The following is a 21,635-nucleotide window of genomic DNA, read 5'->3' on the forward strand; positions in this document are numbered from 1 at the left end:
AATTAAATAGTTCTTAGTTTGTAACCAAACATAATTATTATTTCCAACTTTTTGATAGCTATATGCACTTTTGTATTCATCCCTATAATCATTCAGTGACTTAAATAAAGCAGTATGTTCAACTAAAAGTAATCTATAAAGTTCTACACTTCTTAATTTATTTATAATCCATTAAACTGTGTTTGTTTTTTAATTTATACATCCCTGAATTGCTTGGAGCATCACTTTGTTCTTCTGTTAACCATTTACTTCATTATAATTTCATTACTAACAGCAAAGCTCTCCTTGTCCCTGGCCAAGCTATTTTTAATGGATGCTTCTAAACAAACTCCTGCCTTTAGAGGACAGCTTGTTCTTCTCACAAACCAAGAAAATATACTAGCATCCATAAACAGTTTGTCTTAGCAAATCTCCTGCTTAAAAATTTTACATTTAAAACCTACTAAATTTAGAATGATTGAACATTTAAAATATTTAAATTTATTATTGAATATCTATCCTACAGAACCACCACATAAACATGATCACGATTCACCTACAAGAAAAGAAATAGGGAAATAGGAAATGATTTCATCATTAAAAAGAAAAGACGAGAGAAAATTTTATTTTTTTAAAAGCATATGAATGAGATGTAAATAAAGCAATTCCAAATGGTAGAAGTTGTATATGAGAAAGTATTCACATTAGTAGTATCATAGTCATATGGAGGGCCAGGAGGAGGCAAAGACAAATGAAGGGAAGGAACCTTTGATTCAAGAGATAGAATTACAGATGTCCTCTAACTATCCCTAACTTTCAACATTAAAGATACATTTTTTAAAAAAGAAAGTAAATGGAAGTTTGTTTGTTTGTTTGTTTGTTTGTTTGTTTTTAAATTGAACTTGGTCGAGAAATAAGTGTGGAAACAGTGGCATTGACTGAGAAAGAGAATATTGTTGTCAGATTTTTCTCTGTATGTGTACATAAAATATGTATAAAAAGAGGTTTAGGTTGCACGATAAGCTTTTGAAAGGGCATAAAGCATAATTTTAGAGAAAGTGGGGGAACACTAAAAATTAATCTTAAACTATAGCGTTAAACCAGTAACTATTGTTTATAGAATACTTTTCTTTAAGGTACTCAGCAAATTTCTTATTTTTCTTATTTTATTAATTTTATAATGTCCCTGCTGATAGAAAAGGATAATATTAATTTTGTTCATTATACTGGAGAGGAATTGGAAGCATAGATAACAAGTTTGAAATTAAGATAATAGACCATGTAATTATCACCACTAGCACAGGAATTACCATTTTTGTCAAAAAGGTTTATTTCTATTCTCAAAACAGTTTTGGAGATAAATCTTGAGAAAAGGTATTAATGCCATAATTGCAGACCTACTAAAAATAATATGTAGATCAATAAAATATTAATGAAGGTGCTTGATAAAAATCTACTAAAAGTAAATTTGGAAATTTTAATTTTTCTGAAACTATTAAGACTTAAAATAATGCCATGTTCTTAATGGCAAAATCGCCAATGCAAGATAAAAAATTTTAATGTAATAAATGTTTATCTCTTTACTATCATTAGTGTAAAAATATACTCTCTATAATGCCCGTTATTAAGCTCCTTGGAAACAGTAACTATTTTTCAAACATGTTTATCCCTCAAGACTTTTTATATTGGACGCTCATGAAATATATGTTAAATTATGATTATTGTAATTAGACTAACAGTTAGTACTCAGTTATTGTTACAACTAAGGCAAAATTTATTTTGTTTTTTATTTTAAAAAGCTTTTCATTTTTTAGAATTTTACTTCATGCTATTGGGGAATCTTAAAATAATCAACTGTATATTCAAAATAAGCAAGAGGATGAGAAACATTCATGAGAATATCTTCCATAGAATAAAATTCCTGATTAAATGAGGTCTCAAGGACAAATGTAATTTAGGTTAGATAATTCAAAGCTTCATTTTACAATATTCAACATTTAAAACTCCTTGTTTTGTTTACTAAAACAAAGTTTAAAATTACTTTTCAAAAGTCTTTCATTTGTATTTCCTATTTATAACTTTGTAATACTTTTCTTAGTTTACCTGAAAGTATAGAGATGTCTACATGTAACTATCAAAATATAATACCACTAAACATTCTTTCAATTTATTAAAAAAAAGCAATAGTTTTCTTATGACTGGTCTATAGAATTACCTCTTTTATTTCACAGAAAATGAAAAACATTTGGACAGCTATAGTTTTATTGTTTTAGTTTCTAACAGACTCATATTTGTTTCTGTGTGCACGTGGATATTTTATGTTGATACACTGAGCTGTCTAGTTATATTTAACATTTTATGGATAAAACATTATCACATTTTTGTTGGATGAGACTGATGGAGATATAATAATTTCTGCAAACAAAACAATGCATAAAGAGCAGTTCTGAAATAGATAAGAAAATTTAGCTTTGTTTTATAATTAAATTGATCCTAATATTTTCCTTCTGGTAACTTCTACCTACATTAAGACACTTCAACAAAGATGTACTAAAATTTAATTTGTGGCCAGAGCAATTTATTTAATCTATTATGTTATTATATTATTTAATTATTCACTTTTTGATTTATGAAGACTGTAAACTGATAAATGCAAAGGGAGAATATAAATTTCTTTAGTATTTGATTTTGAAATGAGAACTCCTTTTCATATGCATTTTATAGTTTTTGCTAAGTAATTTCTTCAAAAACATTCAAATTCACATAAAAGAGTAAGGCATAGTGTTTGACAAAAGCATTAAGCTATATGAATTATGTCATAGATCAAATTAAAACAAAATCAGAAAGTTTCCCCCAAAATAACATTTTTGCTTTTATCATCAGTTCTAAACAGGAAGTCATCTGACATGAAACCATTTCCAATCCATCAATTTTTTTTGGTCTAAGATTAAATGAAAAATCATACTTAAGCTCAGTGAGAGAGTGTCTCCATAACACAAAGTGTTGTTGTAATATAGTCAATATAAAGTGGTGGAGACCAAAAGAATAAATTGTTCTAAACAAACTACCCACATTAATACATTTATTATCTTAGATTGTTTGCACTGATCAGAATTATGGAAGCCAAGTAGATTTGTATAATGAAACCTCATGTTTTCATTAAGGAGGTCTATATCAAATTATTCTGTCTTATAAATATGTATTTCTATTGGGTTTTAAGTCATACCATTTGGTAGGCACAGCGCAGCATAATATTGTTTTTTATTTAGATACAGTGAACAATGGAATAACAGATAAATCTATACCTGATAACTATCAACATCAAAATTTAGTAGCATTTCTTATAGTTGGTATTATCAGGTTAAAGGGCAAGATGTGAGTCAATTAACCAGTCTTGGAAACACATTTGTTCCTCAGAGTCTCAATTTATGAATTCTAAAATTGAGCTATCTAAAATGTCCTACATATATGTGTTCCATGTGGGGCTATTAATAATAGATGTATTTAATGAAAGGCATTAGTGGACTATAAATATTAACCAGGACTCTGATAATAACAATGAAGTCAAAAGTAACTTAATCCTATTTGTGTGACACTCCAATTTTAATAATACTTGACCAGCACTAATAAAGACCCATTTATGAAGAGAATGAGCTTTGTGTTGCCATTTTCCCCCACACTGGAGATGCACTTTGGTTACAATCCTCAGCTTTCAGGGAACTAATAGTCATCAGCATTTGATCATCATCACTTTCGCATTTTAGCACAGATAAAAATGCTATGAATTCAGCATATCATAGAATTCAAAGAATATAAAATCAAATTATCTTAAAGTTGAAAGGTTGAACTTCTAAGTATAATTTAATTTTATACTTGAAAAAATTAGGAAATCACTATATTTAATCTCTTGTGAGCCTCTTAGAGGTGACTACACTACATTGTTATAGCATAATCTGCCTCCAAGGGCATTAATCAAACTTCACTCACTCTTCCTGATAGTACACATCACTTTGAGCTATGGTTACATAAGATAAAAAAAATATTAACTTCTTCAGAATTCTTCTTTTTCTCCACAATATGTTATTTAATGCCTTATTCTTGGCAATTTGATTCAAGATTAACAAGTCTAATGGTAAATGATATTTTCAAAATTTGGATTTTCTAATTTAAGATTTCAAAACAAATCTAACTCTAACCTTAGTTTCATAAGTCCAAGCTCTTGATCAACAAGGAAGATGTTTTGTTCTCATTTACTTTTAAAACTGCAGGCCTGGGGAAGGGTAGAAGGGATCAATGGGGGGAAAAAAAGAGGACATCTGTAATACTTTCAACAATAAAGATAAATTTAAAAAAATAAAGATCAAATATCTTCTTTTAAATAAAAACAAGGGCCCCAAAGCTTGATTATGGGAAAAGACTCTACCCAAGATGAAATGTTGAGGTTCATGCAAAAGATGAGGCTGCTTTATGGGATGGGCAAAAATGGGTGAGGACTTTGAGTGGGATCACCAATCAGAGAAACACTTGATCTTCATGCTGTCTGCATAAACTGTCAGCCTTTGGAACATCATCATGCCTGACACAAGGGAATCAATCAACACACTGTCACTGAACTTGTATAGAAATGTTACTGCTGATATATATAAAGGAAGGTGAAAACCTGAAGCAGAAAATGAACATATATGTAACAAATTAATTTCCCCTGAGTTCCAACCAAAGGAAGAAGTAGGACTTTGTGGTTTATATCTATATCCTGAGTCATACTGAGGTGCTTGGGGTATATTTTTATTTGTGAAAATATTGGCTTCCCAGTCTACAAACTTAAAATATGAAAAAAAAAGCTGTATAAATAATATGCTATAAGAATAATAGAGTGACAGAGAAATGTTGTAATGTCCAATTCCTGGCCAAAAGTTCTTTCAAATATTGTTCAATGGTATATATGTATTAGAGAGATGATAGGTGAAGATAATTATATACATATAGTGACATTATGTATAGCATATACTATACATTATATATAATATATTACATTTAATAAAATTATATATTTATAATATATACAATATAATACCTATTTGTAATATATAAAATGGTATATGTATACACATATATATACATACACATATGTGTATATATGTAAATATATAAATTTATGTATCTTTAGCCTAGGTATTCCAAACTAATGGAAATTATATCAAAATATAATGGGAAATTCTCATTATAGCATTGCTTGCTTAAAACACATAGAACAGAGAAGATTTCACTTCTGGATATTTTTAAAGTGACAACCACCACCACAAATTTTTATAGATGAACCTTTTTTTCTTACAGAGTAACTTCATCTCTAAAAAAGTTGAAAATTAACCATACCAAGGTCACATAGGTAAGTTTTATTTTAACATAAAATTATTTCTACTAAGCAAAATCAATTGCTAATAATTTTATTTTTTCAATAAAGTTGAAAAAACTCACTTCCTCCACTTTCTTCTTTTTATTTCTTTTCTTTCTTTGTTTTATATCACGAACCTGCTGTAATCCCTGCCCTCAAGATTATCTATCTGTCTATCAATCCAATCTGAGTCCGAAGACCACGTTCTAGTTCCCAACTGTATACTAGCCAAAAGAAAAATAAATGACTACTCTGCAATAAATTTTACAAATATTTAAAATGTGGAATATTAATGCTTTTCAAAGGAATATGTGAAAGCATAACTAATATAAAAATGCATAAATTAATTTAAAACATTTATATATTAAATTTTAATATAAAAATTCTAAGCTTTAAGTCTTATGCTACTTTATATAATACAAATTTTAAATATATTCAATAAATCTTTTCTACCATTGCCTTTACTTTTTCATAAACGTTTATTTTTAATTTTTTTTATTGAGGTGACATTGGTAAATAGGATCATTTTGGTTTCAAGTGTACATTTTTATGATACATGATCCCCATTGTCTTCTCACCACCCAAAGTCAAATTATCTTCTGTCACCACATATGTGGCCTCCTTTACCCTTTACTACTCCCCTACTGCCTTCCCTGCGGTAACCACCATACAGTTTTCTGTGTCTATAAGTTTCAGTTTTATATCCCACATATGAATGAAATCATATGATTCTCAGCTTTTTGTGATTGACTTATTTTGCTTATAATAATATTTTAAAGTTCCATCTATTCTGTTGCAAATGGCAGTATTCCATCCTTTCTTATGGCAGAGTAGTATTTCATTGTGTACATGTACCACATCTTTCTCCAGTCCTCTATCAAAGGACACCATAGTTATCTCAATGTCTTGGCCACTATGAATAATGCTGCAATGAACATAGGGGTTTATGTATCTTTGTGAATAAATGTTTTCAAGTTTTTTTAGGTAGATACCCAGGCAAGGCATTGCTGGGTAATATGGTAACTCTATTTGTAATTTTTTGAGGAACTGCCTTACTATTTTCCACAGTGGCTGTACCAGTTTATGTTCCCAAAAGCAGTGAATGACGATTCCTATTTAGCAACATCTCTAACACTTGTTATTAGTTGCCTTTTCTATAATAGCCTTTTAAATGGGTGTCTCATTGTAGTTTTGACTTGCATTTCCCTAATAGCTAGTGAAGCTGAACATCTGTTCATATATCTGTTGGCAGTTTGTATGTCTTCTTGGGAGAAGTGTCTTTTCAGGTACTTTGAGCATTTCTTTAAAATTTATTTTTATTGTTGACACTATTACCGATGTCCCCATTTGCCCCCATTTGCCCAGCCCCACCCAGCCCCTGCTTCATAAAATGTGAAGTATTGCCTCTTCTTCAGTTTTTTTAGGAGTTTTTGAGTATCAAATCTTTTTTGAATGTTTAGTAGAATTCACTAGTGAAGCCATCTGGTTCTGGACTTTTATTTTTTGGGGAGTTGTTGATGCTTGTTTCAATTTCCTCATTGTTAATCGGTCTATTTAGATTTTCTAATTCTTCATGATTCAGTCTAGGAAGGTTATATATTTCTAGGAAGTTATCCATTTATTCTAACTTTTTGAAGTTTGTGGCATATAGTCTTTCATAATATTCTAGTATGGTCCTTTGTATATCTGTGATGTCTGTGATAATGTCTCCTCTTTCATTTCTGATTTTATTTATATGAATCTTTTCTCTTTTTTCCTTAGTGAGTCTAGCCAGGGTTTGTCAATTTTCTTAATCTTTGCAAAGAACCAGCTCTTTGATGTATTAATTTTTTATATAGTCTTTTAGTTCTCTATTTCATTCAGTTCTGCTCTAATTTTTATGATTTCTTCTGTTTAGGTGGATTTTGTTCTTTTTCTAGTTCTTTAAGGTGGAATGATGTTGCTTACTTGGGCTTTCTCGTTTTCTTTCTTTATAATTGAATTTATTCAGGGTGTCTTTGGTTAATAAAATTATACAGGCTTCAGGTATACAGTTATCCAATATGTCATCTGTATATTGTATTGTGTTTACTCTTCCAAGTCAAGTCTCCTTCCATTACCATTTACCTCCCTTCATGCCTCCATTCCTGTTCTTCTACCTCCCCCAACCCCCGCTTCCCTCTGGCAATCAAAAAACTGTTGTCTGTGTTCATGAGTCTTTTTCTTCTTTGCTTAGCCCTTCACCCAAGTCATGCAGAGATAGGCCTGTAATGAAATAAACATCCTGCTTGATACTGCTTTCAATGCATCCCAGAAGTTTTGATATGTCATATTGCAATTCTGATTTGTCCATATATATCTTTTGATCTCACCTTCTATTTCTTCTTTGACCAGTCATTTTTTAGTAGTATGGTGTTTAATTTCCACGTATTTCTATATATTTTATTTTTATTGTAGACATTATTAAGATGTCCCCCATTGTCACCCCTTTGCCACCTCCACCCTGGTTCTGCCTTCCCCTCCCTCTGGCCCTCACCATATTATTGTATGTGTCCATGGGCTATGCATATACATTCTTTGGCTATTCTTTTCACCTTTTTTCATCCTGTCTGTCCCACCCACCTCCCCTCTGACATATGTCAGTTTATACCATGTATCCATGTCCTGTGTTCTATTTTGTTCATCAGCTTATTTTGTTCATTAGATTCTGCATATAAGTGAGATCATATGGTATTCGACTTTCTCTGACTGGCTTATTTCACTTAGCAGAATAATCTTCAGGTTCATCCATGCTGTCGCAAAAGGTTACAGCTGCATGGTATTCCCTTGTGTAAATGTACTACAGCTTTTTTATCCACTCATCTACTGATGGGCTTGGTGGCCAAATGGTAAAGCGTTGGTTTGGTAATCCCCACATATTTGTGGGTTTCTTTACTTCCTTTTTGCAGTTGATTTTTAATTTCCAGGCATTATGTTCAGAAGATATGCTTATCATTTCAATCTCCTTTAATTTGTTAAGGCTAGTTTTGTCACCAACCATATGGTCTATCCTTGAGAATGTTCCCTATGCACTGGAGAAGAATGTATAATCTGATGTTCTGGCATGAAAGTCCCTTTAAATGTCTATTATGTCCATTTGGTTTAATGTGTCATTTAAGGCCAATATCTCTTTATTGATTTTTTTCAGATGGTCAATCTAGAGCTGTCAATGAAGTGTCAATACGGTTGTATTTTTGTCAGTTTCTCCCTTTAGCTCTGTGAGTAGTTGTTTTATATATTTTGGTGCTCCTTGGTTGGGTGCATATATATTAAGAAGTGTTATGTCTTCTTGATGTAGCGTCCCCTTTATCATGATAAAATATCTATCTTTCTCTTGTTGCCTTGGTTATCTTGAAATCCATTTTGTCAAATATAAGTATGGCTACACTTGCTTTTCTGTAGGTGTTGCTTGGAGAATCATTTTCCACGCTTTCTCTTAGAATCTAACTTTGTCTTTACAGCTTAGATGTGTCTCCTGAAAGCAGCATATGGTTGGGTTTTGTTTTTGATCTAATCTGGTACTCAGTGCCTCTTTATTGGTGAATTCAGTCTATTTGCATTAAGAATAATACTTGATGTATAAAGATTTCCTATAGCTATTTTATCCTTTATTTTCTGGTAGCTCTGTGTCTCCATTAGTTCTTTTCCTTTGTGTTTCTGTCTGTTATTTTTCTTTGATGCTATTCCATACTTTTTCCTCTGCTTTCTCTTTTTTTTTAAAGCTATGTGTCTTAGTTTGGGGTTTTTCATGTGTGGTTACCATTAGGGTTATGAAAGATAGAGTTGCATATATACAGTTGTCATAAATCATCCCTGCTTATGCTATAAGGTTGTTGGTGATCTTACTCATAGTTTTGTGAGCTTTTGTTTGTTTCAGGTAGAATAACCCACTTGAGTATTTCATGCAATGGAGGTCTTCTGGTCATAAATTCCCTTAGCTTCTGTATGTCTGGAAAGCTGATTTCTCCTTCATATCTAAAGGATAACTTCGCTGGATATATAAATCTTGGCTGGTAATTTCTTTCCTTCAGTACTTTGAACATTTGCTGGATATTCTCTTCTAGTTGCAGAGTTTCTGCTGAGAAGTCCCAGGATAAACTAATGAACATTCCTTTAAAAGTTACTTTCTTCTTTTCCCTAGCTGGCTTGAGAATTCTTTTTTGTCATTAATTTTTGACAGTTTTAATACAATGTGCTTTGTATTGAAAGGCTTTTTTGGATTGAGGTAGTAGGTATTCTGTTTGCTTCTTGGATTCCAAGATCTAGCTCTTTCCATAGGTTTGAGATGTTTTCATCAACTATTTTTTGAATAGGCTCTTTGTTCCTTTCTCCCTCTCTTCTTCTTTTGGTATGCCTATGATTCTTATATTGCTCTTTCTGATGGAGTCAGATACAGTGGTACCTCGGTTTTCAAACGTCTCCGTTGATGAACATTTCGGTTTACGAATGCCGTAAACCCAGAAGTAAATCCTTCAGGTTCCGAACACACCTTGGAAGTCTAACATGCCACACATCTTCTGCTGAGTGCAAGATACTGAGGCCTAGCTGTAGGCTGTTGATCCCTCAGTTTTCGAACATTTCAGAACTCGAACGTTCTTCCAGAATGGGTTACATTTGAAAACCGAGGTACCACTGTAGTTCTCATAGAGTTCTTCCATTTTCTTAATGCTAAATGTTCTCTCTTTTTCCCTTTGTGTCATTTCTAGATTTCTATATTCAGTATCACTAATCCTTTCCTCCATCTATCTGGTCAGCTCTATTTCATATGCTTGCTAGTTCATTCTTGATCTCCTTTATTAAGTTCTTCATCTCCACAGTTTCTATTTGGTTCTGTTTTAAAGCTTCAATATCTTTGGTAAATTACTCATTTTGTTCATTGATTTTATTTCTGAGTTCATTGAACTGTCTGTGTTTTTTTGCATCACACTGAGTTTTTTCAGAACTGTAATCTTGAATTCTCTGTCATTTAAATCACATATTCCCATGCCTTTAAGATTGTTTTCTGGAGATTTTTCATTTTCTTTTGAACTGCCTCATTATCTTGGTGATTCATGGTATTTGATAGATTCCTTCTGTCAAGACATCAATGTATGAATGGCATTTCTCTAGCAGATTAATACAAAGAGATATTTTTATTATTTTCCAGTAGGTGGTGCAAAATTACCAGTTTTTTTATGTCTGTGAAATCCCAGTGCTGTCACCACAGCCAGATGCTGCCCTCAATGTAGTCACAGTGTTTGGGGATGGGGTGGGCTGGAGGAACCCAGCAGCCTGTTGTGTTGTTTTTCTCTTTGAGTAATGATCATCTTGGACATCCATGGGTCCCCTTTGTGCCCAGACCTTGGAACCAGTCACAGAGTGCACTCTTTGCTCAGGGATGAAAGTGATGCTGTACTAGCAGTTCTCAGGATTGCTGATAATGTGCTCCACAACTAGACAGCAAGGACAAAGGGAAGCAAGCTCTGGGAGGCTATGGGCAGTCAAGCTCCATGTCTTTATTTCTCTGTGTGGAATGCTGATTGACCTACAATCACTGCCTTACTCAAGTGCTGTGTTCCTGACCAGGTCCCTGGTCAGCCTTAGCTTGTACTGCTTACTCCTGCAGGAATGCTCACTAAGTCTCTTTGCTCTTCCCAGCTGAATGGAGTGCCAACCACAAATCGATTCCTCTCTTCTCCGGGCTGAGCCCCTGCTGTGAGTTTCCAGATGCATCTGTGGCTCCTTTCAGATTTTTGGCCTTCTCGCCTCCCCAATTCACTTGTATTTTCCCACCTTTAGATTTCTCTTTTTATTCCTCTCCCAAGAATATTTTTTTCCATTGCTTTTCAGGGAGAGTGTAGAGAGAAACAACGTGAGAGAGACACATCAATTGGTGGCCTCCCACACACACCGTGACTGGGGCCAGGAATAGAGCCCACAACATAGGTATGTGCCTTTAGCTGAAACTGAACCAGAGACCCTTCAGTCCATGAGCCAGCATTCTAACCACTGAGCAAAACCAGCCAGGGCACCTTTAGATGTTTCAATGTGCAGATCTCTCAGGTATGTTTGCACATTGAGCATGGAATCCTTTGTTGAGTTATAACTGTTCAATTTGTTGAAAACTTCAAGGGGAGAGACCAAGGGGTTCTCTCATGCCATTCCTCTACCACTGCCTTCCTTTTTATTTAATTAATATATAATTATCAATAGCAGGACCTTTTCGTGTGTAAACTCACCTATTTTTGCCTAGAATTTTTCTTTATATTTCTCCCTTTTCTCCCTTTGTTATGTGATCTTTTCATGAGTTTTATATTTCCCTAGTTAGGGTAAACTATAATTTTTGTTGGTCTTGTCTATTCAACAAAAATAGAACAAATAAGTGTTAATTAAATTCTTAGTTTATTCTGCAGGACAGAGTTTTTTTTAAAAAAAATTACTATTGTTGGCCTACTTACTTTCAAATTGTAACATTTATTAAAGCTTATAGATGAATCAAAATATATTTCTTTCCTTCTTTTTATTTATCCTATCTATCCTGCCAGAATATACACTACTTTCAAGACACAACCTTTTTGTAAGTCAAAGTGCTCTCAGTTAACATCACCCATGCCATGGCCCTCCACATGCCTGGAGATATGTTTTGCATTCCATTCTCATTATTTTTAACAAAGAGTCGGGACACATTTGTACACAAAGCCATACAAATGCCCCAGTACTTTAGGTGCATCATATAATTCACTTTTGGTTTATCACACATTCTAAAACAGAATGAAATTATAGAGTGTGTTTATTTCCAAGACACTTCTAAAAACTTCTAATGAGCATGTTTTTTTGTCATTTCCTGACAATCAAAGAAATTCAAACAAAAGCAGATTTGAACAAAGTTAAAATTATGCTGGTAAGCTTATTTGTTTTAGTTGAATTTGGTAAACAGCTTTCAAGACAAATCAGATTTTTTTGGAAGTTCATTAAACTTCCTTGAGGAAGACATGACAAAACTATTATTTAAGTAAAGAACTATCTTTCAAAACAACACATTTTTTCAAGATAACTGGGTGTAGAGACTCTATAGCTAATACTTGATTTTAATTTGTTAAAACTTTGATTTTACCTGTTAATTTTTACTTTCCAATTGAACTATTTTTGTTTAGGCTGTGCTATCTAATATGGTAGCCACCACCACATGTGGCTATTAAAATTAAGCTTAAATAAAATTTAAAATTCAGTTCGATGGTAGCACTAGTCCAATTTCAAGTATTCAATAGCCACATAGCCAGTAACTAATATCTCAGATATCACAGATTATAGAAATGTAGTCATTGAAGAAAGTTCTATTGGACAGTGTTGCTTCAAAGATAGTATTCACCAAGCCTCGCATTTCTATAAATAGCCAAATGTTTTAAAGCATCTCCAAAAATCTTTCATGTTGGCATATCTACTCTCTAGTTAGTGCTTATTCTTTCCAATTCTTTCTCTGTGACATTTATATCATCATCTTCACATTATGATAGAAGAAACTAAAGGTCAGAAATGTTAAGCTGGAAATGGCATGCTTAGTTTTGCTAAATATAAAATTGTGATTTATATCTTCCTGACTCCTACATCTTTTTCCATTTCATCACATAAGGAGATATCATTGCATGAATTTTACATAAAAATGCTGATTTATAAATAATCTTTCACTTTCCTTATTGTTTTTACTCTTAAATTTATACACAAGTCTGCATGTCACTCAGTTTCACTCAAGAGTTCTGTAGCCTTCAATTCCTAAATGTATTTATAAATAATTATATCTTCACAACATATTGGCATCAGCTGAGAAGTTTTCCAATATTTTACAGCTTCCAGGCCAAACCCTTCAGGTAATATGCATCAAAATATCTTATTTATGTATCCTCTGAATAAATTTAACATTAATTATGTTAATCATAATCTAGTAATGAATTGTCACAAAATGTTTATAAAATTTTGAAAATCCCTTGACCATATCTATATTAAATCTACACATTTGTTCTTTTACACATTTTCCAAGATCATTCAAGCACATTATACTATTTCACATATCAAAATCTGAGTTTTCTACCACTCTACATACCACAACGGTAATTAAGTTATTTTGAAGAATACCAAATATTCCATTTAATCTCCCCTTTGCCTTCCCCATCCCAAGACCCAACACAAGCCAAAATACGTTCTTCAGATAAATTGAAACTTTTTCACTACAAGGCTTACTTACTCTGTACAGCAAATAAATGTCCCATGTTTTCAAAGATTTGGAACAAAATGAAAATATTTAACATCAACAGCACAGTGGCTGAAATTTACTCTTTTTGATGTCTTGAGATTTTTAAAGATCTTAGCTTGACTTGAAAATCATTATGAAAAATATTTATCATTATTCTATACATGTGCAGAAATGCTAGTAATAAAAAATGTTCTGCTCACCTATCAAATAAAATATTCTGGCATATTTTCAAATGGAAAGATAAAGCTTTTTACCTAAAATAATGACTGAGAAAAATTGACAGGTTTGTGGATTCATTCTTAACTTTTAGATTTACAAGATTAGGTCAAGTTTGTGGCAGTTATAACCAGGCAGATTAAAAGTAAGATATATAGGCTTGGTTACTGATTTGTAAGTAGCAAGGTTGAGTCCCTTGTCTGACCACTGCAGTGGATTAAGTAAAACACAAACAACTGGTGAAAATGAATATACATAAAAGGAAAATTCAGATTCATAAATCTTATGCAATTGCAAAAATTTCAGTGATGAATTTTCTCTATAATATTTTGCTTAAACTTTCAAAAATTAGGGTGATGACTTACTCAAAATTTGAAGTATACTAAGATCTTTTTTTTTTGTCTTTAAAAATGAACTATTTGTAGCAAAATGTTTTTAAAACGCACCTTAATGAGTTGGTAGTTTTGAACTCCATTTATTCCTGTGTCAGGATCAACGGCCGCTGGGAGAGCATATCGAGAGTTTATAGCTGAATTCTCTGGAATTGATATGTTGATAACTGTAGCTGGGAATAACGGTGCATTATCATTTATATCTTCTATCATAAAACGTATCTTAATCAGTCTAAATATTTCATCCGGCAAAACAGCAACTTCCACTTCATAAAAGCAATGGCCATCCACAATGATACCAGCACATAATTTCTCACGATCAATGCGGGCTCCAGTAGTGAAGATCTCACCAGTACCCTCTTCGATTCGGATCAGTGGCACATCCCCAGTCTTGTACACTAGCTTGAACTGCATGGGAATTGTTAAGGACTTGTGTCGAATTAGTGACAAGTTGAGGTCTTTCTGCAAGTCGCCTATCAGGACGTTTTCTGGCATTTCTTCTCGAATGGTATAGTTTTTCTCCTGGGCGCCAGACTGAAACACGACGCATGCTAACAGGACCGCAAATATATACGTCCCGGACAACAAGTCCATACCAGGCACAGGACTACAGTTCTTTGTGTCCCCCCCTCAGAGAACTGTCAAAAAGAAAAGAAACAAGAGACAAAGAGAAGAGAGGAGGAGGATGAGGAAGAAGATATTAGTAAAACTGACAACTGCTCAGTTTTAAATTAAACTAATTGCTCAGTTTTAAATTAAAATAATTTTAAAAATATTGCACAATCAACACTTGAATAAATTAACAGATTTGTTTTGAATCAAATATTAAGTATTTTTACATTAAGATGAAAGGTAAATGAAACAAGATATCTACAGTAATTAAGAGGCCTGATAAGTCATGTTCACCATTGATAAAATATATAAAAAATAATATTATAATACATCAAGATAGTTAAACATAATAAAAACAATTATTATATTTAATTCAGTGGTTAAGAAAAAATAAAGGAATATGTTACCAACCAGAAAAATATAATCATTAGTCTATTATAATATAGATTTCAAATGCATATTTGTAATGAAGGTATTATACAATATTTTGAGTGTTCTGTTTTTCTGGGCATCAAAATGTAAAATTGATCTAAATAACAGGAAATAAAGAATCATGATATATCAGGGACTTGGGAAGTTTGGATTAAAGAAAAGTCCTTTCAGAGAGGAGAATGGTTGATATGACAAATACCTAAACACGGGAAGAAATATCATGCACAAAACATTTTTTTTTTCCTTTGAATGAGAGGAACAAGAATGGGGATAAATTACAAATGACTGCCCATTAAAACACTTTGGGAAAAACTGGTTTTCAGGAGAGAATAAATTCTGTATCTTTAGAGGTACTGACTGCATCACTGGGTTAGCTCTATATATTTATCACTTGGCAGACGATATCCAAACATTCAGTGGGAGGACTGGACTAGAAGACATCTCAACTCTGAGAATTTCTGTTTATACATGGTAGAAAGTAGCCCATAAGAAATAGGTTTTCACATCTACAAACTGAAATAAAAATTACTTAACGACAAGGAACAGCTTGACTAAGAATTAAAAATGAGAAAGGCACTTGAAAACACTTTGCTGAGTTAAAACAATGAGTCAAAAAACAAACAATATCTCTGGCTGCTTTATTCTCCATTGCTTACTATTTTTAACTCACTAAAATCTGCTACACTGTTTCAGTTTTTTAGTTCTTCTGATGAAAATCAATAAGGATTTTTTTTATTTAAAACTTGCAACATTTTTTCATTTTTCATTATTAATTCTCAGTTTTTATTCTCAGCTAGATTTGTTTGATATAGCCTCAATTTTGTATATTAAATATATTTTAATATCTAGTATCATGAGACATTTAATGTGCTTCTAGATGTTATTTATAATTAATATGTTATATAAACATAGTGAAATTTGTATCATGCTGCACTAGACCCTATCCAATGTTATGTTTATGTAATTAAAGAGGGATTAATGCAGCTATCAATGCATTCAGAAGTTTTAAAAGATCAGCTGACAAGTGGGGATTTAAAAATCCATTAAGGAAAACTATTAATGCACATAGGTATCTAGTTAAGGAAGTTCTCAATATTAATTGGTAATCAATAATATTAACAAATATTTAGAAAAAAAAGACTCATGAAATGATATATCTTGCTATAGATATTGTGTTTTGATTATGCCAGACAATGTATTATGTTAAATAACTTCCTCTCTGTATAGCTGTGCATTTGCATTAAAAAAATATGTATATGGATAGGTCAGAATACACAAAAGTGGAAAACAGGACACCTTCCTACTTGCAATCAGTAATGAAATAAGTCCATTTGTTAGACCAGCTGAGATGGTTTAGGTCATGAGGAGAACCAAGAAATGAACTAGATAAACTTGAAACATAATACTTTATAATTTCTTATCACTGAATTTAAAAAATATATATCATGGGCTCAACCACTTTTCTGTGTTGAGTGGGTGGTGCTATTTACAAAAAAATTTAAGTATAATATTAAGCAATGTTAATGCTAAAGACATTCTCTAAGTAAACAACACATGAAAACTATTGCCTGTGATATATTTAGCATCATTTGCTCAATGATGAATATTGGGATTACATAATATAGAAATCTAAAGATTCATTCTCTTGTGAATTATTGGCCTTATACTCTTTTATGAATTTGAGAATAATTTACCCCATTTATACTTACCATGAATTAATATGCATACATACACATGTGTACAATACATTGTGAATCTAGGACATCTAAAAAGTTGAGTGTCTATGTGTGTGAATTTATAAATACCATGCAAACATAAGCAAAACTAAAAATGGGACACTGACAACTAGAATTAAAACTACCACTCTGTTCTTATCTTACCCTTAGGTATTACACATTATTACAACTGGAAGAAGAGTACTACAGACCATTTTTGAAAACACTGCATGCGTGTTGTAATATCTCTACACAAGAGGAGGAATTAAGAAAGTGACCTAATTCTAAGCAGTCCCCTTCTCCCAATCCATTCTAAATCTGTTCTACTTCACTGTTTAATAACATCATCAAATAAAACATTTTAAAATGTGTTTTATAATTGGAAATTCATCTGAAAGTTTTTAAACTGGAAAAAAAAATAGAAAAAAATAAGGCAATGCCATTTCTAAAACTGAAGTGAAAATACATATTGCAAACCTGAAAGGAATATTTACCCTCTAGTTAGTAATTACTATCATGACAGTTTAGTCACTTATCCAACAAATATTTTTTTTTTATTAAGCAATTTTTAAATTCCAAGTACTGTTCTAGGCACTGAGAATAAATCAGTGAACAAAACAGACAAAAATACCTGTGCTCACAGAGGTTATAAATATTTCAAGATATCTTTCAGTGTTGAACCAATGTATAACAAACTCAACTCTGCCTCTGCCAGGATGTAAACATTCATGATTAAATAACCTAAATCTCCACTATTTGATTCCAATCCTTGAATTTGACAATTGAAAATGTATTTTTATCTTTAAAATTAAAATGGTTCTCCTTTAAAATGCTGAGTTTAATTCTTTGAATGACAAATATGGAAATTTAGCTACTAAATATGAGTATAATGAGTCTCTGCTTGGTTTTACAGAATTATGATAAATTTACATGAGCTATTCAGGGAAAATATTCCTACACACATACCTTCACATGGCTCTAATTTTCTCTCTCTCATGAACAAATGATAACATTAAGATTATTTTTTAACGTTCTTCCATATTCCACTCTTACTATAACTTAAGTTTAGTTTGTAAATTGATAAGACAAGCACAGTGAAAGCAGATACAGAGAATTAAATTTTCTACAGGTTTCAGTAGTGCCAGTGCTGTTTAAGTGATATTTTCATAGGCAATACATAGTGGTTCGGTAGGCAACAGTCATAGTTAGAGGGAAAGAATCATGATAATTAGAGAAAGCAAAAACAAAAACAAAAGAAGTAACTCTGATATTTTAAGATGTGTAAAGCAAAAGTACAAGTTCCTTTTATAGTCTTTGAACGATCTAGTTCTAAAAAGGTAAGTAGGTAGGGGAACGAAATCTCTACTATGCAATTCTAGAGAGTTCAAACCTTAAAAGTGATGCTGAAATGGTTTGTCAGAAGAATTCCAAGGCGTAATTTCCTTGACATACTTGATACATTTTCCCTCATTAGTGTGCTGTGTTTAATTTGCTGTACACTTAAATTAATTTTTCATGAATGAATGGCTTACATACTACAATAACAAATTCTTAAAAACAGTACAAATTTGGGTATTACATGAAAATAAACAGATATCTATATGTTGGCCATAATCCTAACTCTACTTGGCTCCCATCATTTTAATTACTTTAATGTCTCTTTAAGTAAAAAATACACCATTAAACAACTACAATATAGTCACTTTTATGTTCTCTTTCTCATGCACAGTCAAAGCTTCTTTCACAGGCTGGGAAAATGATAAGGTAGTTCTTAAGGTTGACAGGAAAGAATCCAGGGCTTTGCAAGAAAAGTAACCACATCTGGAAAAAAAAAATACTTGAAAAACTGCTACACTCAATATTTCCAAAGGGACTGACCACAATTAAGGTGAGGGAAGTGTATCAGCATCTTCTTTGAGTTAACTATTTCCTATGTGTTCTTAAACTTGAAATTTCAAAATTGAGGAATCTCAGAAGGAAGGCGGAGGTGGGTGGGGAGAGATTAACCAAAAATTTATATGCATATATGCATAACCCATGGACACAGACAATAATGGGGTGAAGGCCTGGGGTGGGGGTGGGGGTGGGGTAGAAGGGATCAGTGGGGACAAAAAGGGCGACATCTGTAATATTTTCAAAAATAAATATAAATTTTTTTGAAAAAATATTAATAAGGTACTTCAATTCCACAAAACTGGTATTTTTATTGAATTTTATTCCACAATGGACTCATTGACTGCATTTCATTTTTTATGGATCAACTTTTCACATTTGGGTCCAATCTTCTCCAAGAAGTGGATTCCATCACTGTTGCTTCCTTCTTTAAAATGTTTATTTATTTTTTTTGCCCGGCCTGTATTGCTCAGAGGTTGAGCATCGACCTAGGATCCAGAAGATTGCAGTTTGATTCCCAGTCAGGGCATGTGCCCTGGTTTAGGCTCAATCCCCAGTAGGGGGCGTGCAGGAGGCAGCCAATCAATGACTCTCAACATTGATGTTTCTCTCTTTCTGTCTCTCCCTCTCATTTCCTCTCTCTGAAATCAATAAAGATATATATTTTAAAAATAAAAATAATAGTAAAAAATATTTTTTATTCATTCAAACCCACAATCTTTTAGGGTGCAGGATGACAATCCAACCAATTGAGCAACCTGGCCAAGGCTGTATTTTGCTGATTCATTCAATACTCCACAATAGTTAGTGCAGTGTTTTCTAGCAGGGTTTCAAATCTGTTAATAACCAATGCTCAAAGAGCACTTAAAAGGTACTTTATAAAGTTTGTTCTTTTATATTAATTATTCTGGATTTTTGATATATGATTTAGGGAGAGTTTGTAATATGGGATTAAAGGTTATTAAAGAAAGAATCATATTCTATATGACAAAGTGCCCATTGATCATCATATATTTTTATCACTTTGGGATGAATTTAATAATTATTATTTCAGTATCTATTGATTATTTTAATATATTTGGTCATTAAGTATCATATTTTATAATATATACATCTTAAATTCACCAAAAGTAAAAGGATAATTTCCATTTTGTGTAGCATTGTAATTGCTCTAAATGATTTCAGATCAATTATTTTATTTAATCTTTATAACTAGTGTATGCTACATATGAATATCTTTGGGAAATTATTTATATATTAAATTTTTATATCAAATAGGCATTAATTTCAAACCCTATATACCCTTTAGATGATCATGTTTTCAGAAAGTAAATAAGTGTTATAAATTCAGGACTTTGCTGAATTTGTTAAATACTTGTGAACTTGTTAAATACTTTATTTTGATATTTAGATATGTAAGGATAAGTGATAACTTTTATGCTTGTTCTCGATTTAATCAAAGAGTATAGGTCTAACCAGATAAAAATAGGTGATGATTTAGTATACTTTTCATTTGTGTCAGCGGCTAATTTGTCAAAATCATGATGTAATAAAAGCAACAGTTAAAAGCAAATAAAATATACCACCATGTGGAAAGGTGTTTGGAAACTAGATCCCAGTTGATAGTCTAAAAAATGAATCAAGGTAAGATTTAGTTATCCAAAAATGATATGTGTCTATCAACTTATTGTTCCAAAGACAAGAAGATGACTTTCATCCTTAACAACTGCATTCATTCACCCAGGAAGAAAAGTTCTTGGTTTCATGAGTTTGGGGTGTCATAAATCCACAGTCAGTAACTACACATCATAGAACACTAAACAATAATGACATAGCAACTTTTTAAAAACCAATCTTGCTACTTGGTGTATCAACTACTTATAATAGGTGCTTCAGATTAAAGGAATAGCAAAAAAGCCCTTCTTTTTAAAATTCTTATTCTTGCCCGGCTGGGCGTGGGTCAGCGGTTGAGCATCGACCTAGGATCCAGGCGATCAGGGTTTGATTCCCAGTCAGGGCATATGCCCGGGTTGCAGGCTCGATCCCCAGTCGGGGGCGTGCAGGAGGCAGCCGATCAATGACTCTCTTATCATTGATGTTCCTCTCTCTCTCTCCCTCTCTCCTTTCCTCTCTCTGAAATCAATAAAGATATATATATAAAATAAAATAAATAAAAAATTCTTATTCTTTTACACATATTTTAATATAATTTAAGTGATTTTCATTTTGTGTTACTTCAAAACCAAAACAAACTGGATGGCAAATTAAAACTGAATTCAATGAATAAATAGATAAATTATTTGCACCATAAATGGAACTTATACAGGCCATGCATTGATAAATTTAATTTAGGATTGAAAAATAATTATGCAGAATTCTGGCTTTAAAAACTGAATTAACATTTATAGTTAAATTAAACACCACTTCTTGTGTGTTCTTAATTTGTACAATAAATTCATATTATATGTGCAGCCTGGCTTTCAAGAAAGAATCATGTCTGTAACAGGTACAATTCAAATGCATTTATGAATAGCTCATACAAAGACAAATTATACATGTTAGTATTTCTACTATTTTTACTTGCTATTTATTCTAAGTTAATGCATAAAATGTCTTGTTGATTTAGCAATATCCCTCAAACCTGTGAGTTATTTCAACTTTGTCTTAACTCATTTTAATTCCAAATATAAATGTTTTGCTAATCATTAAAACTCCAATTTGGGCATTGAAAAACACCCTGCTACATTGGAGAAATCCTA

General features: G+C 32.1%; 1 protein-coding gene across 1 annotated transcript in view; it reads right to left on the reverse strand.

Annotated features, from left to right (window-relative positions):
* Window positions 1-21,635, reverse strand: part of PCDH11X (protocadherin 11 X-linked) — a 675,478-nt gene that overhangs the window by 605,388 nt on the left and 48,455 nt on the right. The window contains exon 2 of the mRNA XM_087813444.1: window positions 14,279-14,862. Coding sequence (XP_087669570.1) covers window positions 14,279-14,818 — 540 coding nt within the window. The 5' untranslated portion in view covers window positions 14,819-14,862. The remainder of the gene's footprint in view (window positions 1-14,278; window positions 14,863-21,635) is intronic.

The sequence above is a fragment of the Miniopterus natalensis genome, chromosome X (genome assembly GCF_054644295.1).
Source record: "Miniopterus natalensis isolate mMinNat1 chromosome X, mMinNat1.hap1, whole genome shotgun sequence".
NCBI lineage: Eukaryota > Metazoa > Chordata > Mammalia > Chiroptera > Miniopteridae > Miniopterus > Miniopterus natalensis.